This window comes from Oryx dammah, unplaced genomic scaffold (assembly GCF_014754425.2).
Source record: "Oryx dammah isolate SB20612 unplaced genomic scaffold, SCBI_Odam_1.1 HiC_scaffold_1, whole genome shotgun sequence".
NCBI lineage: Eukaryota > Metazoa > Chordata > Mammalia > Artiodactyla > Bovidae > Oryx > Oryx dammah.
In genome coordinates this window covers 73,392,227-73,404,457 of record NW_024070185.1, presented here as the reverse complement: position 1 = coordinate 73,404,457, position 12,231 = coordinate 73,392,227, and the positions used below count along the sequence as shown (strand labels likewise).

General features: G+C 39.5%; 1 protein-coding gene across 1 annotated transcript; it reads right to left on the bottom strand.

Annotated features, from left to right (window-relative positions):
• Positions 1-851: 851 nt before the first annotated feature.
• LOC120866159 (dnaJ homolog subfamily A member 1) lies at positions 852-11,356 on the bottom strand. Its single transcript, XM_040243713.1, has 9 exons — positions 11,196-11,356; positions 9,994-10,135; positions 9,685-9,862; positions 7,488-7,592; positions 6,574-6,801; positions 4,328-4,442; positions 3,191-3,306; positions 2,791-2,891; positions 852-2,083 (listed from the first exon to the last, which is right to left on the bottom strand). The coding sequence occupies exons 2-9, from the start codon at positions 10,123-10,125 to the stop codon at positions 1,865-1,867; spliced, it is 1,194 nt and encodes a 397-aa protein (XP_040099647.1). The 5' UTR covers positions 10,126-10,135; positions 11,196-11,356; the 3' UTR covers positions 852-1,864.
• Between the last annotated feature and the right edge of the window lie 875 nt (positions 11,357-12,231).

Below are 12,231 nucleotides of genomic sequence, written 5' to 3'. Positions count from 1 at the left end.
AGTTCATATAAATGTAAAGGCCTTTCTGTTACAAATACATATATGACACATTTTGTTCATTGACGTGTTAAAACACCAGCATCAGGATCTTTTCCAATTCATCGGTTCTTTGCATCAGGTGGCCCAAGTATTGGAGCTTCAGCATCAGTCCCTCTAACAGAATGTTCAGGACTGATACTAAAGCACCAACAAGGTACAGGGTTCTCATTTCTTCATATTCTCACTTGTTTCCATTTTGGATTACTAGGTACAAAGTGGTATATCTAACTGAATTTTCATTTTATTTCCCTCATGACTAATGAGTATTAAAGCCTCATGTAAGGATTTTTGTAATTTTAAAAATGTATTATAAATAATAACAGGTTTATTGTAGAATTTTATAGACCAATATTTTGTTTTCCTTTCTGAACACTTGCCTGGCCAGATTAAAAAGACAGAACACAAGAATGATAGGATGGGGAGAAGCTATCAATTAAAACTGTCAGTATGAGAAGAAACCTGAATGTTTGGGAAATAGGCACTTCACTCCAAGTTTCAGTCTCCTCTTGTACCTGTCCATGTTAGAAGTGTTTAAAGCTCCGGATTACAAGAAATACAGAATCAGTAGAACAAGCAAAAACCCACATTCCACTTTGGTGTTTGCAAAAAACTTTAAGACCCCCATCCCATTTGTTGCTCATTACTCATCCCTCCACTTTCACTCCACACCCTTGTTTAGTATTAAACATCCAACTATGGTTAAATAGTACTTTTTTGGTGTTATTCACTTTAGTTAAATGAAACTAGTAATCTTAACTAGTGAAAAGCCAATGCTTTAACCTGGGGAAAAAAAAAAGCCTGTGGTGACACACTGGACATGCTTTGTAATCAGTATATTAAAGAGACATTCATACATTTCAAGAATTGCTTAAATTCTGATACCAGATTTAAGCTTATGAACATATGACTTTAAACATACAATTAAAGCTATTCATCATAATTTGCTATACTACCAACATTAAATTACAGTTACTCTGGAGCGTAAGTTAAATGGTTTAAAGTAAGCCTGTAACATACCTACAAAAACACCTTCCCATCTCATACATGCAAATTACTTCTCCATGTAAAGGTCTCATCACTCTAACCTCTAAGTTTCCCTGCTCCAGAAGTCACTACTCTAAGGCTTACTGTGGTCCAAAGTGGGGGGGGGCGCAGCAAAAAAAGTAACCAGGACCAATAGCTATATATATTAATAAAAGATGGCACAGCAGAAGGGAATGCAATTCTACAAGTGCAAGCCCTCAAGCAGCAAGTTATGATAAACCCCTTCTTTATAAAGGTATCATTTCTATCACTGATACCGCAGGCTAAATTAAGTTATACAGCATGCCATCTTCAAGTAACAGTTGAGGCAACAGAATAAATGCAGAAGCATCACAATGAATCCCACTTACTACAACTATACAGACCAACACTTCTCTACATTAATTTCTTTGTCTGACTGCCAGTTAAACACAGTTTTAATTTCATAGCTTAACAATTAAGGGTCATACACTGAAGTCAATACATATACCTGGCATTTCAGTCTAAGCTATTCCATGTACATAGCTGAAATCAATCACAAAGTATGGCCTAACAAGTGCTAGGGGAAATTTTTTAAAGTCGTTTTTACAAGTGTTAAACTTATCTTGCACACTGAAGTCATCATACATACAGGGCAAAGTCAGAGCTTTTATATTCGAGTTTATTCTTCATTTAACTTTTAAACACTACTATAGTTGAATATTAAAACAAAAGCAAGTAGTGAGCATATTATGATTATAGTCCTTCACTCAATCACTACTGCAAATAAAACACCAGCAGTGAGTGTTATTCACAGGCCCTACTAAGAGGTCTGACACTGAACACCACCCCGAGGATGATGTTCATCATCCTCATATGCTTCTCCATTGTAATGGCGCCGTCTTTCCTGATTTGGATCAAAGTCCACTAATTCTACCTGGTCCATTTCATCAGTCTCTTCTACTTCCTTCCTCTCAGGCAGAAGTTTTTCCAGCAAAGAGAGTTTATCAGGAGAGAGAAAGCCATTCTCAGGAAAGTTTACCTATAAAATGAAATTTTTACCGTTTAAATGAAAGTTTAAATGATTTATTTATTCCTTAGACAAATTACCATTGACCCATTTCCCCCAGAAAACACACTTGTAACCACACAATTATTTGGTAAATTAGCCAATCCCAGGTTAGAATAAATGGTCTAAGAAGACATATATCATCTAGTATTCTGAACCAGAATTCAAGGTAGTCTTTAAAAAAAATCCTACTAGATAGTAACTGCACTGTAATGATCACTTCTATTCAGCAAATACATTTTAACAGAACCCAGCCTAAAACACATTCTAACCCTTTTTAATGGATATTTAAAGAAAGCTATTCTTGATCAGAAAGCAATTTTTAAAATGTTAAATTTGTGGGTCTAAGGTGACTCAAATATTTAAGGTTAAGGGAAATGGTTGGATTGCTTTAAGAACCAGAGCATTACAATATTTTGTCAGAAATCCACACTAGCTAACATGCTTCTGTTGTACTTTAAAGATACTAGAAATAGCCTTTCATTAGTAAAATACCCACTTGCCATGCATCCCCTTCCCTGCCACAGTGATGCAAACAAACCAACTTGATACAAAGAACGTTCAACATGACAGGAGTAATATGGAGAATATAAATTTGGCACTTCTAGCAATTCAGAAACTTATAAAATTTTAATAAGCTAGTCATTCTCAAATATTTCTGAAGTACTTTCTAAGCTTACCTTAAATTCAATGATTAGGCGACCCTTTTCATATGGCCTACGGTAAATTGGCATGCCTTCATTTAGCACACACTTGATATCTCCATGCTTGACAATCTGACCTAAAAACATTAAAGCCGAACTCCTTAAATACAATCACACTTTTATGAGGTAGGGAAAATAAAGAGAGGAACATCCTAGCTCACTGATTAGGAATACATTTATGTGAAACAATCCTGGTTTCTATAAATTTGATTTATAGATTTTTTAGGGGCTCACAGAGTCAAGAATGCATAATTTCAGCTCAGCTCAAGGATGGTTATGTTCTGAGCAATACTGAACTGCCACTTTCCTCTATGCCTGTACTAGCTACTAGCAATGAACACCAGTATAGAAAGAAACACTTATCTAGTTACCATACCTGGATGAGAAGTGATGACTATGGTTCGGTTGTCAAGAGTAGATATTGGCTTCTGGAAGCCACACAATGCCTCAACCAGCTGTATGTCCATACACATGAAAAGGTCTTCTCCTCGTCTGTACAATGGAAACATGGCATATGCTTAGGGCTTTCAAACCACCAATGATTCCAAGTACCAAAATAGGCAATTCTGTTCTTAGAAACAAATGGTATATTTCAAAAGATGCCCTTTCTTCTTCATTTTTAAAATGAGCTGAGAACAGGGAACAGCAAATACATGTAACCTGCCAGCAGAGCTTCCTGGACAAGCTTCAGAATCCCTCCACACATTCTAGGCAGTGGAACACATCTCAGACTGGGTCCTGGATAAGTCAGGGTCTATGAAAAGGGGACATGGCCAATTTCAAGGGAACAGTAAGATCTTCTTTACTGATGTACATGAATTAACATAGTGCCTGGCACATTGTGATCTCAACCTTTTATAACAGTACACTTCCTCCTCCTCGTGCTTGCTTTCTTTTCCACTTCATATTAGTAGTATCTTTTCATCACACAGATCACTCTCCAGAAATAGAGGATTCACCTCAAATGATAGCATCACAATTCTGAGCTTGACAGCATTTCCCGTTACTGTTGAGACACTATTAACTCAAAACCTGTTCTTTCAAGATGTCACTCCCAACAGTTACTGTAGTCCTATTCCAGTCAAATGTTGCAACCAAGCTTATCACCAACTCAGGAAATGAAGAAACTGTTGAGAACTTTAAGGCACATATTTCAAAATTAGTTTTGAAAAAAATTAATTAAAAAAATCTGGGAGCCAAGTTTTGTCATGGGATGCGTTCCTAATCCACCTACTTATACAACACATCTTCTAATTGAAGAATATCCTTCAAAAACCAGATCAGGCAACAATTTATGTAAATATAGACACAAAAACAGAATCTGATTCTTTGAAACATTAATGATATAACAATCATTTATAAAAGACATACATAGCCTCATTCTTCTGCTATACTTTTCTAGGTTATTCCCAAAAATAGTGTTCTAAACCTAATGAAAAGCTCATTCATATTTTGGAAAAAAAAAAATCCCAAATAGGCAAGATGTCAGTTTGAGTATTTTATAAATTTTTACCGAGTAAAAACAGCATGGTCCTTCTGATCTAAAACAATGATAATATCTCCTGGCTCCAGTCCTGGTTCTTGGTCTCCTTCACCATGGAATGTTATCTTCTGGCCATCTTTCATGCCTAAAAACAAAAGGCTAATTTTACATCTTAACATCTAACTAAGGTCAGAGTCTCTACTAAGAAACACAAATGCATGTTTGTGTGTAAGTCTCTGTGGATGCTCAAGTTGTAGAGAATTTACCAGAAATGCACACATGCTTAGACCAATCCAACTTCTTACTAAAGAAAGTGATCATAATGGAGAACACAAATTCTAGAGGCAAACAAATCAAGCCTCAAATCTCAGAGCTGCTATTTATTACTAGGCAGAATTACCCTGGGGAAGCAAGTTACATAACCTTCCTAAGCATCAGCTTTCCCACAGAGACCTACCTCTCCATCACAGCTCTTGTGAGGACTAAAGAAAAAGGTCTACGTTGGTGCCAATCAGTGACTGGCAAACGTAACCATAAATGCTTTACTATTTCAATTTCATTATTTTAAAAAACACTTAGTCAAATTATTTCTACTAAATGTAGTAAGCATAAGTAAGACTTTCTTCCCTTTATTGTATTAGAAGTAATATGAAACTGAAAAAATTTTTTAAATCCATACTATTTTCATTGAATGATTTTTAATCTTTTAAAAAAGGATAATTTTAAAAATCTTTCAGACACTTTCAGACCATGTGGTTAGTATCTATAATAGAGTCAAGAATAGAAAAGTTTTTCCAATAAGCAAACGTATCTTAAAGGTCAACATATTTACTGAGATTTCTTCTCTCTGGCTCAGTTAAGTTCAGTAAGAGCTTACTTAGCTAACTAACACCTTTACAAAGAACTCGTGTGTTTGCAGATCATTTACACTGCAGTAATAGCTCTGGATTTCCTGAAGGAAAGATCACTGAGGTCACCCAACAAGAGCACCTTGGTTTTAGTTTCTATCATGGAAAGTATTAAACGTATACAAAATAGCCAACAGTAGAACAAATCCCTATATAACATCAATCTAGATCCATAATTACCAGTTCATGACTATTTCATGTATTACACACTTTTCCACCCACATTTCCTGCAATACTTCAAGCAAAATCCAGACATACCAGTTAACCCAAATACTTTAGTATGTACCTCTACAAAGAGATGGACTTACACTAAAATATCAGTATTATACACTGACCAAAATAAACAGGTCATTCATGAGGCAAATGGAGAAGGAAATGGCAACCCACTCCAGTATTCTTTGCCTGGAGAATCCCATGGACAGAGGAGACTGGTGGGCTGTCATCTGTGGAGTTACACAGAGTTGGACACAACTGAAGCAACTTAGCAGCAGCAGCAGCAGCATGAGGCAAAGTAACTGTCTTGCTACACTAGTGAAGCAATTAAACGCAGATCTAAGTTTTACTGGTTGTTCCAACAAGGTTGAGATTACTGGCAGTGGCTTTCCTGGCAGTTCAGTGGTTAAGACTCTGCTCTTTCACTGCAGAGGGTGCAAAGGAGGAACTCAGATCCCACATATAGTGTGGCATGAGGTGGGGGCTGGGGGGGGGATAGGCAAGTGTAGCATTCATATATGGTTTCACTTAGTACTAAATGCCCTCCTGAGTACGTATCATTGGTATCAAGAAGGGGATTTTACTAGACAGGGAGACATTCAAATCATACCAGACATGGACCAGTTAAGGAGAAAAAAAATTAAGAGGAGTACTGAGTCACATGGGAGACTACTATTGCAGGTACATACATTAATGTATATATTACATGTAATAATAGTTTCATTTAAAAATAGCCAAGTCTGAAGGATCCATCCATGTTGATTATTTCATACTAAGTACAGCAGAATTTACTCTGGGGCTGTATACACGTTTCTAAATTTCTACAATGAATATCTACTGCTATAATACATTTTAAAGGATTTTTAAATAAACTGACAAAATTAAGGAATAGGCAAAATAAAAAAAGTAAATCCTAAGAATATTTAAAGAAAGTTTTAGGCAATAACCCAAGAGGTAGAAACAGGTATGTTTACCTAATCTGCAGAAATCATTAGAAATATTCATAGTCTAAGTTCTTACAAATTAGTAAATCAAAAACACATCCATTCTTTACCCCAACAGTTCCTAAGAAACTATCCCTAATTATGACAGTTTTAAGCAATTACAAAATGTAGAATATAATTCATCAAAATAGAAAAGTGGCTTAGAACTCACCTTTGTCAATATGAACTTCTAGAATTTTCTTTTCTCGAACTATCTTCCTTCCATTGCAGCTTTTACATCTATCTTTAGGACTGATCCGCTCCCCATGGCCCTGGCACTCCATGCAGACAGACTGAATTTGCTGAACCATTCCAGGTCCTATCTGATGAATTCTTATTTGCATTCCAGTACCTCGACAATTGGGACAGCATTCTACTGCTCCTTTCTTACCACCTCGGCCTAACAGTTTAAAAAGAATGTTTGAATTTAGTGTTGGACATAATGATTAATGTTCTAGTGAGACAGTCCCTGAACACACCACTTCATTAATATTTTCAAGGTCTGATGGAATGCTGCTTTAAAAAACTACAATTCAGGCTTTTTGATAAAATATTGCCACATCAGCTTTAGTTATCAATTATAAACATCTTGACTGCTATTTTCCTCAATGAACTATTTCAGTATTTTGGATTTTAAACATACACTCCCAAAGCACAATTTCTAAGAGTACTTCAGCTGTGAAATGAGAACATTTCAGTTTCCTCTCATTAGAAAACACTCCATTTTCAACAAATAACTTGTATTTATTAAAAAAAAAAAAAAAGATTCACATCACAGCCAGTAATTTCACAGTTGACTACCCCAAAAGAGAACATTGCTAAGTATTAAGAATATGAAGCCACTGGAGTGCCTCAAGTTCTAGAGGGGATAGAAGTACTCATCTCTGAACAATGTTGAGTAGAAAGACACCAAATTATATCAATTCCACCCTGTATTCAAAACACACAAATAAAAGTGCCGATAATTTGCTGTTATTTCTGAAAGAAGTTCAGGTGGTTTTCGCATTTGCACAACGCAGTATCTGCCAGTGTTATATATCCAGAAAGGTTTCAGTTCCATTTTGAACTATGAATGTTAAGACATACCTTCACATTTGTCACAAATCACATTCTTTTGCAGAGCTAGTTTTCTTGTTGCACCATTATATAAATCTTCTAAAGTTACTGTAAGTTGATGCACAACGTTTTTACCTGTAACAAAACATTCCTCATTTAAAACACTGCTTGCCAATAGCACTTGCAGCAATAAAGACCCAGCACAGGCAAAAATAAGTGAAATTTTAGAAAGCTGCATCCTGTGTTCAATGCACTGTAAAAATGGTAACGGAAAATGAAAGATGAGCCTTACAGGTTCACATATACTCTAACTGTGGTGTAACTTCAAAAAAGGAAAATCAGGTGAGATTAAGTAACATATGGATGGAGTTGTGGCCCTCCTATATTTATGGCAACCAAAAACATTAACTGCAAAAATCATTTGAAAAAACTCACGTTATTTGAATAGACACATTTCACAACAGTTTAACCCCAAACTGTTTTTCTGTCCTAGTATATTCCTTGCCTTATGTATTATATTGAGCGACATGACCAATTAAATCATCCAAAAACTCTTCAGCACACTAAAGTTCCAAAAACTAATCAAGTTTGGCCAGGCAAGCTTGATATATTTATTCAGTCTCCAAAGAATATCAATTCCTACTTCTTCCTGAAGTAGGAACAGCACATTTACTGCTGAGCTGACTGTTTAAAGGCTAGATTTCTCTTTCTTTACCACAGTGCTTTCCAACAGAACTTTCTGCATTAAGGGAGAAGTTTTATACCCTGTGCTAGCCAATACAATAGCCAGTAGTCACACATGGTTACTGAGCATGTAAATATGGCTACTACAAACTAAGTGAATTTTTTTCTTCGAAGAAATCTAAATTTTATGTTGCCAGGAGCTACAAAGGAATGGCATATCTCATCTAGAAATGGGAAGTGGAAGGTGGAGATTATGCAAGAACAGAGGCTACCGAAATGTAGTGACCTGTCAATAGTTAATAAGTTCCTAGCTAGTGATTCCTTCACAATGACTTTATCCACTAGGAAATACTATCTTTGGCTTAAGTTAAAGAAGATCTTGAACTATCTCCACAATATGTATAATGAACATTTTGTTTCCAATCAAAAGTAAAGTACCATTAACTATAACCTTCTGCTCCTGGACCCACCTTTTGTTTCTGTATCCCAAATTCCACATAATTGGTTCTGCCATGCTAAAAGCTGCCCTTCTTACTTCAGCGCTTTATAGACTTTAGAGTACAGGGAAGAAATAAAACTTCTGAAATTTAAGCAAATTTTTTTCAATATACTACCTTTCACCAATTTAAGACATGTAGTAGTTCGCCAATTGAGTTTGATTGGAAATTGTTTAAATGTCTTTAAAAAAATAGTAAAACATACCCCTTTCAAGAAAATCTGAATAAAAATGTCCAGTTGTGAGACTTCTCTGGTAGTCCAGAGGCCAAGATTCCCTGCTCCCAATGCAGCGGGCCTGGGTTTGATGACTGATCAGCAAAACTAGACCCTACAAGCCACAACTAAAAAGATCCTGCATGCTGCAACTAACACCCTGTGTAGCATTAAAAACACACACAATTCCCAGTCTTTCGGAATCCAAAAACACTCAAAGAAAAAATTTAATAGCCTGCCCATTCCTTCTAGAATGGGCTCTACCCATTAGTTTGTATAAACCACAGTGGGAACAGAGTAAGATGAACTCTGACCAGAACACTGTACTCTTATGAGCAGTGTTTCTACAGTCCAGAAATCACATGTTAAAGGCACATATTTTGATGCAATAAAACTGAAGAAAGATTAGACAGACAGCAGGCCATTTGGAGGCAATGAACTTGTGTTCCAGTGAAGACTGATGGCATGGCTATATATGACCTTGATAAAAACTTAGAATTCTGATATGTAATTTACTTTCGACAGAATAAAACCACTGCACTTCCCACTAGGGTTGAGGATCACATAAAATTTGTGAAAAAGGTTTTGAAAATTATGTTCTTATACTTCATGAAGCCATATATATTCCCAACAACTTTAGATACATTTTTTGGTACTTGACTGGCTTAGCTATTTTTAGTTTCATCAAAATTCATTTAAAAAACTATTACCGTAAGTTAGTGTACATTATACTAACAAGTAAACAAGCGTTTAATAGTTGAATTCTCAAGAATCTGCTTTGACTAAAAGGGCTAACTTTAGTTTGCTACATGTAGATTAGGTTTATTCTCACCTCTCCTCTCTCTCTGCATCCTGCCTCCTCCTCCGAAAAACATATCAAAGATGTCCATGGGGGAGCCAAAACCACCACCTGCTCCACCTTCTTTAATTGCCTGTTCTCCTCCTTTGTCATATAATTCCCTTTTCTTTGCATCAGAGAGCACTTCGTAAGCTTGAGAAATCTGTTTAAACTGTTTGAAAAAAAGGGGATAAATTTCACTCAAAAAGGACAGCCACTATATTAAACATAATTTCACGTTGTAATTGAAATACTATACACCTGACAAGAAGGATTCAACTATGTTATGGGTGTACTACTTGCCTTCTCGCCTTCATTTGGATTCTTATCAGGGTGGTACTTCAAGGCGAGTTTCCTGTAAGCCTTTTTCAATTCTTCTTGGGTGGCATTGGGTTTGACCCCCAAAACATCATAGTAAGTGGTTTCTTTCACCATTTTCTATAGCCTAAAACAAGAAAGCTCAACTTTAATCGACTTTCAACTGATAATTTTAATAAAATCAAGAGCTCAGGCAGAGAAATCTGTTCTTCCACAAATCTGATAAGACTACCACCTTCCTTAAGTTTCACAGAGAAAGTAACAATGCCTCTGGTAACTCACCCATAAATCCTAACAGACTAAATATAACCTAATAATTACCAAGGAATAATTCAAAAACCTCCTGTAGCGCTGGTTTCCACCTGGAAGGGTCCATACTAACGCGACTACTATTTGGATTCTGTTTCCCTTCCCAAGTAGCGACAAAGGGCAGTACAGAAAAGGGGTATTATAACAGGTTCAGTCCACTATTATTCTCTTTGGTAAACCTGATAAATCATACATTTCCAAGAAAAAACACTTTGGCACAAGGCGGGGAGTAGTGTTTTACGAAACTGATAAAGAACACTAGCTCCCCTCCCCGCTCAGTCTCTTTCTCAATCACAGGAGAGTAGCTCCTGTTTTGACCGAACCCCTCTCGCCCCTACAAGCCAGCATAGTTTACACGTTGTTAGGTTTTCCCTTGTATTCAGGGCCGACCGTTACGGTTTCCTTCCTTTCCCCTTCCCGGATGGAAGGGGTGGGAGAAACCCAGCACTCAACAAAGAGGAGGAGGAGAGACCAGAGAAACGAAAGCCGCAGCCTCCGCCCGGCTCCTCCCGCAGCCCCTCGCCCCGACGGGTCCTTTCGCGCGTGCGCACAGGATCGGGCCCCCCCCCCCCCAACTTCCCCCACCCCACAGCGAGGGCCCGCAGAGGAAAAGCCGGAGGCGGTAGGTCCTTGGAGACCTCAAGGAGGGGTGGAAAAAGCTTCAGGAAAGGTCTTGGGCCCACTCGCTGCGCGCCGGCAAGGGTTGCCGGGGCACCCCACCCCCCAGCCCTCCAGAAGGGGACTCGAGGATACAGGAACCGACAACCCTCCCGCCCACGCGGAGCCAACCGCCTCCCGACCGCGGCTCTATCCAGCTTCCCGGCGCCGCCGGTGGCGCCAGACTTGGGACGAGGGGACGCGCTAGGGCTGAAACTCACCTGTGAGCGGGCCGATGCCGGTGTGGGGGAGCGGGAAGGAGCGCGTTGCTGTGCGCAGCTCGGGCAGCCGCCGCTCCTCCGCCTTTCACCGAGCGTTCTGGAAAGTTCCGGCCGGCGCGCCGCAGCAGTCTCCTTTTGTAGCCGAGCCCAGGCGCGTCACCCGCCGGAAGTCCCGCCCCTCTCGCCTATGCCACCGCCCCGCGGTTACCTGGGCAACGGCGCGGGGGGAGCTCGGGCAGGGAGGAGGTTGTGCGGAAGGGCCTTGTGGGGATGGGCCCAAGCCTGGGTTCGCAACGCTCGTGGAACTTTCTGGATCCCCTTCTTCCAGCTAGTGGGCCCGCGGGAGCCGGGATTGCCCGGGAGCGCTGCAATTCTGGGTCAGCTCCGGATTCCCAGATCAGTGGGGCCCTCGCCGCTGGCTAGAGCGCGCGACACTTGGGAACAGGGCCCTGAGCAGGGGCCCAGGGGCCGTATGCTGCAATGGAACCTCTCAGAACAAAGCCCTGCTGCTCCGCCTCCCCGCCTGCGCCTCATTCGTCTCTTTCCTCGCCTCAAACCGGCTTAGTTTCTTAGCCCTGAGGTTCTGGGAAACCGCCGGCACGAAATGCTAAGCAGGACGGGCTTGGGTCCCCGAGCAATCAGACGCGCAGTCCATGGCCTCGTAATTCGCGAAACTGCGAAGTTGGAAGAGCTCTTAGTGCGAGTCTAGACCCCTATATACACTTTATTTTCATATATAGGTGTATATTTTCAACATTGGGCTCAGGCAGCACTAAATGAGGAAACGTTTGCAATACTATGGTACGAACCTTGGGCCTTGGAGTTTCTGGCCTGTCGTTCCTCCGGTTTGGTTAGCCCAGGACACAGTAACACAAAAGAATGACTAGCAAATAGCATCAATTATATGACAACGTGTTCAGTGCTACCAGTCTGAATTTGGAACTATAGCCTGAAATGAGTCCTGAGGCTTTCTAGTCTTGAGCGCGGGACACAGTGGAAATTGGGCTCTGTGTGCTTCAACAGCAAACACGGGATA

Bases quoted from the DNA above. Each gene is read 5' to 3' on its own strand.
- LOC120866159 (XM_040243713.1), bottom strand. From the start codon at position 10,125: ATGGTGAAAGAAACCACTTACTATGATGTTTTGGGGGTCAAACCCAAT. The intron at 3,307-4,327 runs GTAAAAATTTAT...TCCATTGTACAG, and splicing joins GACCATGCTGTTTTTACTCG to ACGAGGAGAAGACCTTTTCA. The intron at 2,892-3,190 runs GTATGGTAACTA...TAATGTTTTTAG, and splicing joins AGTCATCACTTCTCATCCAG to GTCAGATTGTCAAGCATGGA.